Source organism: Sebastes fasciatus, chromosome 1 (genome assembly GCF_043250625.1).
Source record: "Sebastes fasciatus isolate fSebFas1 chromosome 1, fSebFas1.pri, whole genome shotgun sequence".
In the NCBI taxonomy this organism is placed as follows: Eukaryota; Metazoa; Chordata; class Actinopteri; order Perciformes; family Sebastidae; genus Sebastes; species Sebastes fasciatus.
The window spans coordinates 46,679,533-46,696,197 of record NC_133795.1 but is presented as its reverse complement, the minus strand read 5'-3'; the positions used below and the strand labels follow the sequence as shown (position 1 = coordinate 46,696,197).

Genomic DNA, 16,665 nt, shown 5'->3' with positions numbered 1-16,665 from the left:
TAAATCTATATCTATATATCTTTATATCTACATCTACATATCTTTATATCTACATCTATATATCTTTATATCTACATCTATATATCTTTATATCTACATCTACATATCTTTATATCTACATCTATATATCTTTATATCTATATCTATATATCTTTATATCTACATCTATATATCTTTATATCTACATCTATATATCTTTATATCTACATCTATATATCTTTATATCTACATCTATATATCTTTATATCTACATCTATATATCTTTATATCTATATCTATATATCTTTATATCTACATCTATATATCTTTATATCTATATCTTTATATCTTTATATCTACATCTATATATCTTTATATCTACATCTATATAGCTTTATATCTATATAGATTTATATCTATATCTATATATCTTTATATCTACATCTATATATCTTTATATCTATATCTTTGTATCTACATCTATATATCTTTGTATCTAGATCTATATATCTTTATATCTATATCTATATATCTATATCTTTATATCTATATTTATATATCTTTATATCTACATCTATATAGCTTTATATCTAGATCTATATATCTCTATATATAGATCTAGATATCTTTATATCTAGATCTATATATCTTTATCTATATTTATATATGTAGACCTTCTATATCTATGTATCTATATCTGTATATCTATAGATATATATGGATATAGATATATATATAGATAGAAGAGATCTCTGTCTGTTTCTGTCAGTGTGACGTTTTATTGTGGAGCAGCTGAACAGGAAGTGGAAGTCTGCTTCTCTGGAAACACGCACACACACACACACACACACACACACACTCATTCACACTCACACACATACACTCACACACTCACACGCACACACACACACACACACAAACACACACACACACACACACACACTCATTCACACTCACACACACATACATACACTCACACACACACACACACACGCTCACACACATACACTCACACACTCTCACACACACACACTCACACTCATTCACACTCACACACACACACACTCACGCCGTGCAGACGTCTCATCCTGTGTGTATTTAACGTATACTGTGTGTATTTAACGTGTACTGTGTATTTAACGTGTACTCTGTGTACTATAGGTGATCACGCCGTGCAGACGTCTCATCCTGTGTGTATTTAACGTGTACTGTGTGTATTTAACGTGTACTGTGTGTATTTAACGTGTACTCTGTGTACTATAGGTGATCACGCCGTGCAGACGTCTCATCCTGTGTGCAGACAACAGGAAGGAGATGGAGGAGTGGATGGCGGCGCTGCGCAGCGTCCAGAACAGACAGAACTATGAGGTGGGTCTCTGTCTCTTGTTACCAGTGGGACCACCAGTACCAGTACCAGTACCAGTACCAGCTGCTGACTGTGCCTCTGTCTCTCCCAGTCCACCCAGTACAGCATGGACCACTTCAGTGGGACGCACAACTGGTACGCCTGCTCCCACGCCAGACCGACCTACTGCAACGTCTGCAGGGAGGCGCTGTCAGGGGTCACCTCCCACGGCCTGTCCTGTGAAGGTACACACAGTACAGACAGTACACACAGTACACAGATAGTACACACAGTACACACAGTACACAGATAGTACACACAGTACACACAGTACACCCAGTACACACAGTACACAGATAGTACACACAGTACACAGATAGTACACACAGTACACAGATAGTACACACAGTACACACAGTACACACAGTACACAGATAGTACACAGATAGTACACACAGTACACCCAGTACACACAGTACACAGATAGTACACACAGTACACAGATAGTACACACAGTACACAGATAGTACACACAGTACACACAGTACAGATAGTACACACAGTACACCCAGTACACACAGTACACATAGTACACAGATAGTACACATAGTACACACAGTACACAGATAGTACACACAGTACACAGATAGTACACACAGTACACAGATAGTACACACAGTACACACAGTACACACAGTACACAGATAGTACACACAGTACACATAGTACACAGATAGTACACATAGTACACACAGTACACAGATAGTACACACAGTACACAGATAGTACACACAGTACACAGATAGTACACACAGTACACACAGTACACACAGTACACAGATAGTACACACAGTACACATAGTACACAGATAGTACACATAGTACACACAGTACACAGATAGTACACACAGTACACAGATAGTACACACAGTACACAGATAGTACACACAGTACACAGATAGTACTCTGGTCCTCTGGTCAGTCAGTCTAATTTCAGCCCCGTAATAAAGTTTATATCCAGATTAGACCCCTTTAAACAGGGTGTGTAGTAACTCTGTGTGTGTGTGTGTCTGTGTGTGTGTGTGTGTGTGTGTGTGTGTCTGTGTGTGTGTGTGTGTGTGTGTGTGTCTGTCTCTGTGTGTGTGTGTGTGTGTGTGTGTGTGTGTGTGTCAGTGTGTAAGTTTAAGGCTCATAAGCGTTGTGCGGTCCGAGCCACCAACAATTGTAAATGGACGACGCTGGCCTCTATTGGGAAGGACATCATCGAGGACGAGGACGGGGTGAGACACACGTGTATATTCCTGGACTCTAACTGTGACAGTGAATGCCTCGTCTCCAGCTGACCTCTGACCTCTGACCTCTGACCTCTGTCCTCAGGTGTCGATGCCTCATCAGTGGTTGGAGGGGAACCTGCCGGTCTCTGCTAAGTGTAACGTCTGTGATAAAACATGTGGCAGCGTCCTCCGTCTGCAGGACTGGAGATGTCTCTGGTGTAAAGCCATGGTGAGACTGGGACAGACCGTGAGAGACCGGGAGAGACCGGGAGAGACTGGGAGAGACCGGGAGACACCGGGAGAGACCAGGAGAGAATGGGAGAGACTGGGAGAGACCGGGAGACACCGGGAGAGACTGGGAGAGACCGGGACACACCGGGAGAGACTGGGAAAGACTGGGAGAGACCGGGACAGACCGGGAGAGACCGGGAGAGACTGGGAGAGACTGGGACAGACCGGGAGAGACTGGGAAAGACTGGGAGAGACCGGGACAGACCGGGAGAGACTGGGAAAGACTGGGAGAGACCGGGACAGACCGGGAGAGACTGGGAGAGACCGGGACAGACCGGGAGAGACTGGGAGAGACCGGGAGAGAATGGGAGACACCGGGAGAGACTGGGAGAGACTGGGAGAGACTGGGAGAGACCGGGAGACACCGGGAGAGAATGGGAGAGACCGGGAGAGACGGGTTTAGGTGTAGTCCAGGTGTAGTTCATATGTAGTTCAGGTGTATTCCAGCTGTAGTTCAGATGTCGTCCAGGTTTAGTTCAGGTATAGTTTAGGTGTAGTTCAGGTGTATTCCAGGTGTAGTTTAGGTGTAGTTCAGGTGTATTCCAGCTTTAGTTCAGATGTCGTCCAGGTGTATTCCAGGTGTAGTTTAGGTGTAGTTCAGGTGTATTCCAGCTTTAGTTCAGATGTCGTCCAGGTGTATTCCAGGTGTAGTTTAGGTGTAGTTCAGGTGTATTCCAGCTTTAGTTCAGATGTCGTCCAGGTGTATTCCAGGTGTAGTTCAGGTGTAGTTCAGTTGTGGTTTAGGTGTAGCTCAGGTGTAGTTCAGGTGTAGTTTAGGTGTAGTTCAGTTGTGGTTTAGGTGTAGCTCAGGTGTAGTTCAGGTGTAGTTTAGGTGTAGTTCAGGTGTAGTTTATGTGTAGTTCAGGTGTATTCCAGGTGTATTCCAGGTGTAGTTTAGGTGTAGTTCAGGTGTATTCCAGCTTTAGTTCAGATGTCGTCCAGGTGTAGTTTAAGTGTAGTTTATGTGTAGTTCAGGTGTAGTTCAGGTGTAGTTTAGGAGTAGTTCAGGTGTAGTTTATGTGTAGTTCAGGTGTAGTTTAGTTGTAGTTCATGTGTAGCTCAGGTGTAGTTCAGGTGTAGTTTATGTATAGTTTAGGTGTAGCTCAGGTGTCCTTCAGGTGTAGTTCAGGTATAGTCCAGGTTTAGTTTATGTGTAGTTCAAGTGTAGTTTAGTTGTAGTTCATGTGTAGCTCAGGTGTAGTTTAGGTGTAGTTCAGGTGTAGTTTATGTATAGTTTAGGTGTAGCTCAGGTGTCCTTCAGGTGTAGTTCAGGTATAGTCCAGGTTTAGTTTAGGTGTAGTTCAGGTGTAGTTTAGGTGTAGTTCAGGTGTAGTTTAGGTGTAGCTCAGTTGTCGTTCAGGTGTAGTTCAGGTGATGTGTTTTAGAGTTTGTGTGTACCTTTTAAAGTGAACTACAGACAGGCGTGGTGAGGTGTGTCCCTCTGTCCTCCAGGTGCACGCCGGCTGTAAGGACCAGCTGTCTTCTAAGTGTCCTTTGGGTCAATGTAAAGTGTCCGTCATCCCTCCGACTGCACTCAACAGCATCGACTCTGACGGTGAGACTCATCAATACATCTGCTCAACCATCACGCATCGGTTATACTTCTCCTACTGACTTCTACTACTGACTTCTCCTACTGACTTCTACTACTGACTTCTCCTACTGACTTCTACTACTGACTTCTACTACTGACTTCTCCTACTGACTTCTACTACTGACTTCTCCTACTGACTTCTACTATTGACTTCTACTACTGACTTCTCCTACTGACTTCTACTACTGACTTCTCCTACTGACTTCTACTACTGACTTCTCCTACTGACTTCTACTACTGACTTCTCCTACTGACTTCTCCTACTGACTTCTACTATTGACTTCTACTACTGACTTCTCCTACTGACTTCTCCTACTGACTTCTACTACTGACTTCTCCTACTGACTTCTACTACTGACTTCTACTACTGACTTCTCCTACTGACTTCTACTACTGACTTCTCCTACTGACTTCTACTACTGACTTCTACTACTGACTTCTACTACTGACTTCTCCTACTGACTTCTACTACTGACTTCTCCTACTGACTTCTACTACTGACTTCTACTACTGACTTCTACTACTGACTTCTCCTACTGACTTCTACTACTGACTTCTCCTGCTGACTTCTACTACTGACTTCTCCTACTGACTTCTCCTACTGACTTCTACTATTGACTTCTACTACTGACTTCTCCTACTGACTTCTACTACTGACTTCTACTACTGACTTCTCCTACTGACTTCTACTACTGACTTCTCCTACTGACTTCTACTACTGACTTCTCCTACTGACTTCTACTACTGACTTCTCCTACTGACTTCTACTACTGACTTCTCCTACTGACTTCTACTATTGACTTCTACTACTGACTTCTCCTACTGACTTCTACTATTGACTTCTACTACTGACTTCTCCTACTGACTTCTACTACTGACTTCTCCTACTGACTTCTACTATTGACTTCTACTACTGACTTCTCCTACTGACTTCTACTACTGACTTCTCCTACTGACTTCTACTACTGACTTCTACTACTGACTTCTCCTACTGACTTCTACTACTGACTTCTCCTACTGACTTCTACTACTGACTTCTACTACTGACTTCTACTACTGACTTCTCCTACTGACTTCTACTACTGACTTCTCCTACTGACTTCTACTATTGACTTCTACTACTGACTTCTCCTACTGACTTCTACTACTGACTTCTCCTACTGACTTCTACTATTGACTTCTACTACTGACTTCTCCTACTGACTTCTACTACTGACTTCTCCTACTGACTTCTACTACTGTCTACTGACTTCTACTACTGACCACTGACTTCTACTACTGACTTCTACTACTGACTTCTCCTACTGACTTCTACTACTGACTTCTCCTACTGACTTCTACTATTGACTTCTACTACTGACTTCTACTACTGACTTCTACTACTGACTTCTACTATTGACTTCTACTATTGACTTCTACTACTGTCTACTGACTTCTACTACTGACCACTGACTTCTCCTACTGACTTCTACTACTGACTTCTCCTACTGACTTCTACTACTGACTTCTCCTACTGACTTCTACTATTGACTTCTACTACTGACTTCTACTACTGACTTCTACTACTGACTTCTCCTACTGACTTCTACTATTGACTTCTACTACTGACTTCTACTACTGACTTCTACTACTGACTTCTACTACTGACTTCTACTACTGACTTCTACTACTGACTACTGACTTCTACTACTGACTTCTACTACTGACTTCTACTATTGACTTCTACTATTGACTACTGACTTCTACTACTGACTTCTCCTACTGACTTCTACTACTGACTTCTCCTACTGACTTCTACTACTGACTTCTACTACTGACTTCTCCTACTGACTTCTACTACTGACTTCTCCTACTGACTTCTACTATTGACTTCTACTACTGACTTCTCCTACTGACTTCTACTACTGACTTCTCCTACTGACTTCTACTACTGACTTCTCCTACTGACTTCTACTACTGACTTCTCCTACTGACTTCTCCTACTGACTTCTACTATTGACTTCTACTACTGACTTCTCCTACTGACTTCTCCTACTGACTTCTACTACTGACTTCTCCTACTGACTTCTACTACTGACTTCTACTACTGACTTCTCCTACTGACTTCTACTACTGACTTCTCCTACTGACTTCTACTACTGACTTCTACTACTGACTTCTACTACTGACTTCTCCTACTGACTTCTACTACTGACTTCTCCTACTGACTTCTACTACTGACTTCTACTACTGACTTCTCCTACTGACTTCTACTACTGACTTCTCCTACTGACTTCTACTACTGACTTCTCCTACTGACTTCTACTACTGACTTCTACTACTGACTTCTCCTACTGACTTCTACTACTGACTTCTACTACTGACTTCTCCTACTGACTTCTACTACTGACTTCTCCTACTGACTTCTACTACTGACTTCTCCTACTGACTTCTACTACTGACTTCTCCTACTGACTTCTACTACTGACTTCTCCTACTGACTTCTACTATTGACTTCTACTACTGACTTCTCCTACTGACTTCTACTATTGACTTCTACTACTGACTTCTCCTACTGACTTCTACTACTGACTTCTCCTACTGACTTCTACTACTGACTTCTACTACTGACTTCTCCTACTGACTTCTACTACTGACTTCTCCTACTGACTTCTACTACTGACTTCTACTACTGACTTCTCCTACTGACTTCTACTACTGACTTCTCCTACTGACTTCTACTACTGACTTCTCCTACTGACTTCTACTACTGACTTCTCCTACTGACTTCTACTACTGACTTCTCCTACTGACTTCTACTATTGACTTCTACTACTGACTTCTCCTACTGACTTCTACTACTGACTTCTCCTACTGACTTCTACTACTGACTTCTACTACTGACTTCTACTACTGACTTCTCCTACTGACTTCTACTACTGACTTCTCCTACTGACTTCTACTACTGTCTACTGACTTCTACTACTGACCACTGACTTCTACTACTGACTTCTACTACTGACTTCTCCTACTGACTTCTACTACTGACTTCTCCTACTGACTTCTACTATTGACTTCTACTACTGACTTCTACTACTGACTTCTACTACTGACTTCTACTATTGACTTCTACTATTGACTTCTACTACTGTCTACTGACTTCTACTACTGACCACTGACTTCTCCTACTGACTTCTACTACTGACTTCTCCTACTGACTTCTACTACTGACTTCTCCTACTGACTTCTACTATTGACTTCTACTACTGACTTCTACTACTGACTTCTACTACTGACTTCTCCTACTGACTTCTACTATTGACTTCTACTACTGACTTCTACTACTGACTTCTACTACTGACTTCTACTACTGACTTCTACTACTGACTACTGACTTCTACTACTGACTTCTACTACTGACTTCTACTATTGACTTCTACTATTGACTACTGACTTCTACTACTGACTTCTCCTACTGACTTCTCCTACTGACTTCTCCTACTGACTTCTACTACTGACTTCTCCTACTGACTTCTACTACTGACTACTGACTTCTACTACTGACTTCTACTACTGACTTCTACTATTGACTTCTACTATTGACTACTGACTTCTACTACTGACTTCTCCTACTGACTTCTACTACTGACTTCTCCTACTGACTTCTACTATTGACTACTGACTTATACTACTGACTTCTACTACTGACTTCTCCTACTGACTTATACTACTGACTTATACTACTGACTTCTCCTACTGACTTCTACTTTTGACTACTGACTTATACTACTGACTTCTACTACTGACTTCTACTGACTTCTACTATTGACTACTGACTTCTCCTACTGACTTCTACTACTGACTTCTACTACTGACTTCTACTACTGACTTCTCCTACTGACTTCTACTACTGACTTCTACTACTGACTTCTCCTACTGACTTCTACTACTGACTTCTCCTACTGACTTCTACTATTGACTACTGACTTATACTACTGACTTCTACTTTTGACTACTGACTTCTCCTACTGACTTCTACTACTGACTTCTCCTACTGACTTCTACTATTGACTACTGACTTCTACTACTGACTTCTACTACTGACTTCTACTATTGACTTCTACTATTGACTACTGACTTCTACTACTGACTTCTCCTACTGACTTCTACTACTGACTTCTCCTACTGACTTCTACTATTGACTACTGACTTATACTACTGACTTCTACTACTGACTTCTCCTACTGACTTATACTACTGACTTCTACTACTGACTTCTCCTACTGACTTCTACTTTTGACTACTGACTTATACTACTGACTTCTACTACTGACTTCTACTGACTTCTACTATTGACTACTGACTTCTCCTACTGACTTCTACTACTGACTTCTACTACTGACTTCTACTACTGACTTCTCCTACTGACTTCTACTACTGACTTCTACTACTGACTTCTCCTACTGACTTCTACTACTGACTTCTCCTACTGACTTCTACTATTGACTACTGACTTATACTACTGACTTCTACTTTTGACTACTGACTTCTCCTACTGACTTCTACTACTGACTTCTCCTACTGACTTCTACTACTGACTACTGACTTCTACTACTGACTTCTACTACTGACTTCTACTATTGACTTCTACTATTGACTACTGACTTCTACTACTGACTTCTCCTACTGACTTCTACTACTGACTTCTCCTACTGACTTCTACTATTGACTACTGACTTATACTACTGACTTCTACTACTGACTTCTCCTACTGACTTATACTACTGACTTATACTACTGACTTCTCCTACTGACTTCTACTATTGACTACTGACTTCTACTACTGACTTCTACTACTGACTTCTACTACTGACTTCTACTTTTGACTACTGACTTCTCCTACTGACTTCTACTACTGACTTCTCCTACTGACTTCTACTATTGACTACTGACTTCTACTACTGACTTCTACTACTGACTTCTACTACTGACTTCTACTACTGACTTCTACTATTGACTTCTACTATTGACTACTGACTTCTACTACTGACTTCTCCTACTGACTTCTCCTACTGACTTCTCCTACTGACTTCTACTACTGACTTCTCCTACTGACTTCTACTACTGACTACTGACTTCTACTACTGACTTCTACTACTGACTTCTACTATTGACTTCTACTATTGACTACTGACTTCTACTACTGACTTCTCCTACTGACTTCTACTACTGACTTCTCCTACTGACTTCTACTATTGACTACTGACTTATACTACTGACTTCTACTACTGACTTCTCCTACTGACTTATACTACTGACTTATACTACTGACTTCTCCTACTGACTTCTACTTTTGACTACTGACTTATACTACTGACTTCTACTACTGACTTCTACTGACTTCTACTATTGACTACTGACTTCTCCTACTGACTTCTACTACTGACTTCTACTACTGACTTCTACTACTGACTTCTCCTACTGACTTCTACTACTGACTTCTACTACTGACTTCTCCTACTGACTTCTACTACTGACTTCTCCTACTGACTTCTACTATTGACTACTGACTTATACTACTGACTTCTACTTTTGACTACTGACTTCTCCTACTGACTTCTCCTACTGACTTCTCCTACTACTTGACAGACAGGTGACTGATGCGAGACAGGTGACTGATGTGAGACAGGTGACTGATGTGAGACAGGTGACTGATGCGAGACAGGTGACTGATGTGAGACAGGTGACTGATGCGAGACAGGTGACTGATGTGAGACAGGTGACTGATGCGAGATAGGTGACTGATGTGAGACAGGAGACTGATGTGAGACAGGAGACTGATGTGAGACAGGTGACTGATGTGAGACAGGTGACTGATGTGAGACAGGTGACTGATGCGAGACAGGTGACTGATGTGAGACAGGAGACTGATGTGAGACAGGTGACTGATGCGAGATAGGTGACTGATGTGAGACAGGAGACTGATGTGAGACAGGTGACTGATGTGAGACAGGTGACTGATGTGAGACAGGAGACTGATGTGAGACAGGTGACTGATGCGAGACAGGTGACTGATGCTGTTAGATTATTATTATTATTATTATTATTATTACTGACTTCTCCTACTGACTTCTACTATTGACTACTGACTTATACTACTGACTACTGACTTCTACTACTGACTATTCCTACTGACTTCTATTACTGACTTCTACTACTGACTTCTACTACTGACTACTGACTTCTACTACTGACTACTGACTTCTACTACTGACTTCTACTACTGACTTCTACTATTGACTACTGACTTCTACTACTGACTTCTACTATTGACTACTGACTTCTACTACTGACTTCTACTACTGACTTCTACTATTGACTACTGACTTCTACTACTGACTTATACTACTGACTTCTACAACTGACTTCTACTACTGACTTCTACTTCTGACTACTGACTTCTACTACTGACTACTGACTTATACTACTGACTTATACTACTGACTTATACTACATACTACTGACTTATACTACTGACTTATACTACTGACTACTGTCTTCTACTACTGACTACTGACTTCTACTACTGACTTCTACTACATACTACTGACTTCTACTACTGACTTCTACTACTGACTACTGACTTCTACTACTGACTTCTACTACATACTACTGACTTCTACTACTGACTTCTACTACTGACTACTGTCTTCTACTACTGACTTCTACTACTGACTTCTACTATTGACTACTGACTTCTACTACTGACTTCTACTACTGACTTCTACTATTGACTACTGACTTCTACTACTGACTTCTACTATTGACTACTGACTTCTACTACTGACTTCTACTACTGACTTCTACTATTGACTACTGACTTCTACTACTGACTTATACTACTGACTTCTACAACTGACTTCTACTACTGACTTCTACTACTGACTACTGACTTCTACTACTGACTTCTACTACATACTACTGACTTCTACTACTGACTTCTACTACTGACTACTGTCTTCTACTACTGACTACTGACTTCTACTACTGACTACTGACTTCTACTACTGACTTCTACTACTGACTACTGACTTATACTACTGACTTCTACTACATACTACTGACTTCTACTACTGACTACTGACTTCTACTACTGACTTCTACTACTGACTACTGACTTCTACTACTGACTACTGACTTCTACAACTGACTTCTACTACATACTACTGACTTCTACTACTGACTTCTACTACTGACTTCTACTACTGACTACTGACTTCTACTACTGACTTATACTACTGACTACTGACTTCTACTACTGACTACTGACTTCTACTACTGACTACTGACTTCTACTACTGACTTCTACTACATACTACTGACTTATACTACTGACTTATACTACTGACTACTGTCTTCTACTACTGACTACTGACTTCTACTACTGACTACTGACTTCTACTACTGACTTCTACTACTGACTACTGACTTCTACTACTGACTACTGACTTCTACTACTGACTACTGACTTCTACTACTGACTTCTACTACATACTACTGACTTCTACTACTGACTACTGACTTCTACTACTGACTTATACTACTGACTTCTACTACATACTACTGACTTCTACTACTGACTTATACCACTGACTCGTACCACTGACTCGTACCACTGACTCATACTACTGATTCGTACCACTGACTCGTACCACTGACTCATACTACTGACTCGTACCACTGACTCGTACCACTGACTCGTACCACTGACTCGTACCACTGACTCGTACCACTGACTCATACTACTGATTCGTACCACTGACTTGTACCACTGACTCATACTACTGACTCGTACCACTGACTCGTACCACTGACTCGTACCACTGACTCGTACCACTGACTCGTACCACTGACTCGTACTAGACTCGTACTAGACTTGTATTAGCACGGTCGCATGGACACCAGCTGACGTTGAATCGTGACGACAGACCTTTATTCTCAGAGATCTCTGTAGTCTTCGCCCGTCGTGTCCGTGTCGTGTCCGTGTCGTGTCCGTGTCCGTGTCCGTGTCGTGTCCGTGTCTTGTACGTGTCATGTCCGTGGACAGGTGAAAACCTGCTGCGCAGACAGAACCCCTTTGAAGGGCCATGTCTGATGGTGTGACGTCACTTTGGCCGTGCGGACACTCGCCACTCTCGTAGGAGACTGTTGACTGACTGTTGGTCTGTGTTGACTTCAGGTTTCTGGAAGGCGTCCTGTCCCCCGTCCTGCACCAGTCCTCTGCTGGTGTTTGTCAACTCTAAGAGCGGAGACAATCAGGGCGTCAAGTTCCTGAGACGCTTCAAACAGCTGCTGAACCCGGCGCAGGTGTTCGACCTGATGAACGGGGGACCGCACCTGGGGTGAGACAGTTAGCCAGAGAGACAGACAGTCAGAAGTATAGACACACAGAGTGTCTTCTATTTAAAGAGGTTCATGTGTAAACAGTAAACCTGTCTGTCAGTCTGCGTTTGTTCCAGAAGTTTGATACGTTCAGGATCCTGGTGTGTGGAGGAGACGGCAGCGTCGGCTGGGTTCTGTCTGAGATCGATGCGCTGACGCTGCACAAACAGGTCCGTCTGAATTCATCCTTCAGAGGTTGTTGATCTACGGGAGAAGACAAGTTCTCTGGTCAAACATTCCTTTCCTATGAATGAACCTAAAGATGTTCAAACCCCTGATCTACATCTGTTATTGGTGCAGTGTCAGCTGGGAGTTCTTCCTCTGGGGACCGGGAACGATCTGGCCCGGGTTCTGGGTTGGGGTTCAGCCTGTGACGACGACACGCAGCTGCCTCAGATACTGGAGAAACTGGAGAGAGCCAGCACCAAGATGCTAGACAGGTGACTGATGCTAGACAGGTGACTGATGTGAGACAGGTGACTGATGCTAGACAGGTGACTGATGCTAGACAGGTGACTGATGTGAGACAGGTGACTGATGTGAGACAGGTGACTGTTGACAGACAGGTGACTGATGCTAGACAGGTGACTGTTGACAGACAGGTGACTGATGTGAGACAGGTGACTGATGTGAGACAGGTGACTGTTGACAGACAGGTGACTGATGCGAGACAGGTGACTGATGCGAGACAGGTGACTGATGCGAGATAGGTGACTGATGCGAGACAGGTGACTGATGCGAGATAGGTGACTGATGCGAGACAGGTGACTGATGCGAGACAGGTGACTGTTGACAGACAGGTGACTGATGCTAGACAGGTGACTGATGCTAGACAGGTGACTGATGTGAGACAGGTGACTGATGCTAGACAGGTGACTGATGTGAGACAGGTGACTGATGTGAGACAGGTGACTGATGCTAGACAGGTGACTGTTGACAGACAGGTGACTGATGTGAGACAGGTGACTGTTGACAGACAGGTGACTGATGTGAGACAGGTGACTGATGCTAGACAGGTGACTGTTGACAGACAGGTGACTGATGACAGACAGTTAACTGTCTCTCTCTCCTCCTGCTGCAGGTGGAGCATCATGGTCTATGAGACCAAGTTTCCACGGCAACACTCTAACTCCACCGTCACCGAGGACTGCAGCGATGACTCTGAGGTAACAGGAAATGACATCACTTCCTGCTGTTTCACCATATCATCATGTCGTATCGACCCTCATTTTCTGCACCTCGTGTTCTCCTGTACTCACCTGTACTCACCTGTGCTAACCTGTACTGACCTGTACTCACCTGTGCTAACCTATACTGACCTGTACTCACCTGTACTCACCTGTGCTAACCTGTACTGACCTGTACTGACCTGTACTCACCTGTACTCACCTGTACTCACCTGTACTCACCTGTACTAACCTGTACTGACCTGTGCTCACCTGTACTGACCATGTTTACCTGTGCTGACCTGTGCTCACCTGTACTGACCATGTTCACCTGTACTGACCTGTGCTCACCTGTACTGATCATGTTCACCTGTACTGACCTGTGCTCACCTGTACTGACCGTACTCACCTGTACTCACCTCTGCTCTCCTGTACTCACCTGTGCTGACCTGTACTCACCTGTGCTTACCTGTACTCACCTGTGCTTACCTGTACTGACCTGTTCTAACCTGTACTCACCTGTGCTCACCTGTACTGACCATGTTCACCTGTACTGACCTGTACTCACCTGTGCTGACCTGTACTTACCTATACTGACCATGTTCACCTGTACTGACCTGTACTGACCTGTACTGACCATGTTCACCTGTTCTCACCTGTACTCACCTGTGCTGACCTGTACTCATCTGTGCTGACCTGTACTCACCTGTACTCACCTGTGCTGACCTGTACTCATCTGTGCTGACCTGTACTCACCTGTGCTGACCTGTACTGACCTGTGCTGACCTGTGCTGACCTGTACTCACCTCTGCTCAACTGTACTCACCTGTGCTGACCTGTACTCACCTGTGCTGACCTGTATTCATCTGTACTCACCTGTGTTGACCTGTACTCATCTGTGCTGACCTGTACTCACCTGTGCTGACCTGTACTCATCTGTGCTGACCTGTACTCACCTGTGCTGACCTGTACTCAGCTGTGCTGACCTGTACTCACCTGTACTCACCTGTATTCATCTGTACTCATCTGTGCTGACCTGTACTGACCTGTACTCACCTGTGCTGACCTGTACTGACCTGTACTGACCTGTACTCATCTGTACTCACCTGTGCTGACCTGTACTGACCTGTACTGACCTGTACTCACCTGTGCTCACCTGTACTGACCATGTTCACCTGTACTGACCTGTACTCACCTGTACTGACCATGTTCACCTGTTCTCACCTGTACTGACCTGTACTCACCTGTGCTGACCTGTACTCATCTGTGCTGACCTGTACTCATCTGTGCTGACCTGTATTCATCTGTACTCACCTGTGTTGACCTGTACTCATCTGTGCTGACCTGTACTCACCTGTGCTGACCTGTACTCACCTTTGCTGACCTGTACTCATCTGTACTCACCTCAGTGTTTGTGTCCTCTGTTCCAGGCTCAACATATTTTGACGTATGAGGACTCAGTGGCTGCTCACCTGTCCAAGATCCTGTCCTCAGACCAGCACTCTGTCGTCATTTCCTCCGCCAAGTATGTCTGTCTGTCTGTCTGTCTGTCTGTCTGTCTGTCTGTCTGTCTCTTTGTCTGTCTGTCTGTCTGTCTGTCTCTTTGTCTGTCTGTCTGTCTGTCTGTCTCTTTGTCTGTCTGTCTGTCTCTTTGTCTGTCTCTTTGTCTGTCTGTCTGTCTGTCTGTCTGTCTGTCTGTCTCTTTGTCTCTCTCTCTGTCTGTCTGTCTGTCTGTCTGTCTCTTTGTCTGTCTCTTTGTCTGTGTCTGTCTGTCTGTCTGTCTGTCTCTTTGTCTGTCTCTTTGTCTGTCTGTCTGTCTGTCTCTTTGTCTGTCTGTCTGTCTCTCTGTCTCTCTCTCTGTCTGTCTGTCTCTCTGTCTCTCTGTCTGTCTGTCTGTCTGTCTGTCTCTTTGTCTCTCTCTCTGTCTGTCTCTTTGTCTGTCTCTTTGTCTCTCTCTCTCTGTCTGTCTCTTTGTCTGTCTCTTTGTCTGTCTGTCTGTCTGTCTGTCTCTTTGTCTGTCTGTCTGTCTGTCTCTTTGTCTGTCTCTTTGTCTGTCTGTCTGTCTGTCTGTCTGTCTGTCTGTGTGTGTATATAATTTGTAAAAATATATATAATGTATATAGATATTGTGATGTGTATTCAGGATTCTGTGTGTATATATATATATATATATATATAATGTATATAAATATATAAAGTGTGAATATATATATATATATATATATATATATATATATATATATATATATAATGTATATAAATAATGTATATAAATATATAAAGTGTGAATATATATATATATATATATATATATATATATATATATATATTGTGTATTCAGGGTTCTCTGTGAGACGGTGAAGGACTTTGTGGCTCGTGTTGGTAAAGCCTACGAGAAGAACACAGAGAGTTCAGAGGAGTCCGACGTCATGGCCAAGAAGGTATGTTTACTTTATATATATATATATATACACTCACCGGCCACTTTATTAGGTACACCTTGCTAGTACCGGGTGGTCTCCTCTTTATTAGGTACACCTTGCTAGTACCAGGTGGTATTCTCTTTATTAGGTACACCTTGCTAGTACCGGGTGG

The 16,665-nt window shown here is 43.0% G+C and overlaps 1 protein-coding gene across 3 annotated transcripts in view; it reads left to right on the top strand.

Annotated features, from left to right (window-relative positions):
* The first annotated feature begins 1,205 nt into the window (after positions 1 to 1,205).
* The window catches only part of dgkd (diacylglycerol kinase delta), a 66,078-nt gene continuing 50,618 nt past the window's right edge, over positions 1,206 to 16,665 (top strand). For all 3 annotated transcript variants that reach the window (XM_074650015.1, XM_074650007.1, XM_074649999.1), the window contains exons 1-11: positions 1,206 to 1,347; positions 1,437 to 1,569; positions 2,498 to 2,604; positions 2,702 to 2,827; positions 4,342 to 4,444; positions 12,702 to 12,864; positions 12,966 to 13,074; positions 13,205 to 13,344; positions 13,986 to 14,070; positions 15,501 to 15,595; positions 16,412 to 16,511. In XM_074650015.1, coding sequence (XP_074506116.1) covers positions 1,294 to 1,347; positions 1,437 to 1,569; positions 2,498 to 2,604; positions 2,702 to 2,827; positions 4,342 to 4,444; positions 12,702 to 12,864; positions 12,966 to 13,074; positions 13,205 to 13,344; positions 13,986 to 14,070; positions 15,501 to 15,595; positions 16,412 to 16,511 — 1,215 coding nt within the window. In that variant the 5' untranslated portion in view covers positions 1,206 to 1,293. The remainder of the gene's footprint in view (positions 1,348 to 1,436; positions 1,570 to 2,497; positions 2,605 to 2,701; positions 2,828 to 4,341; positions 4,445 to 12,701; positions 12,865 to 12,965; positions 13,075 to 13,204; positions 13,345 to 13,985; positions 14,071 to 15,500; positions 15,596 to 16,411; positions 16,512 to 16,665) is intronic.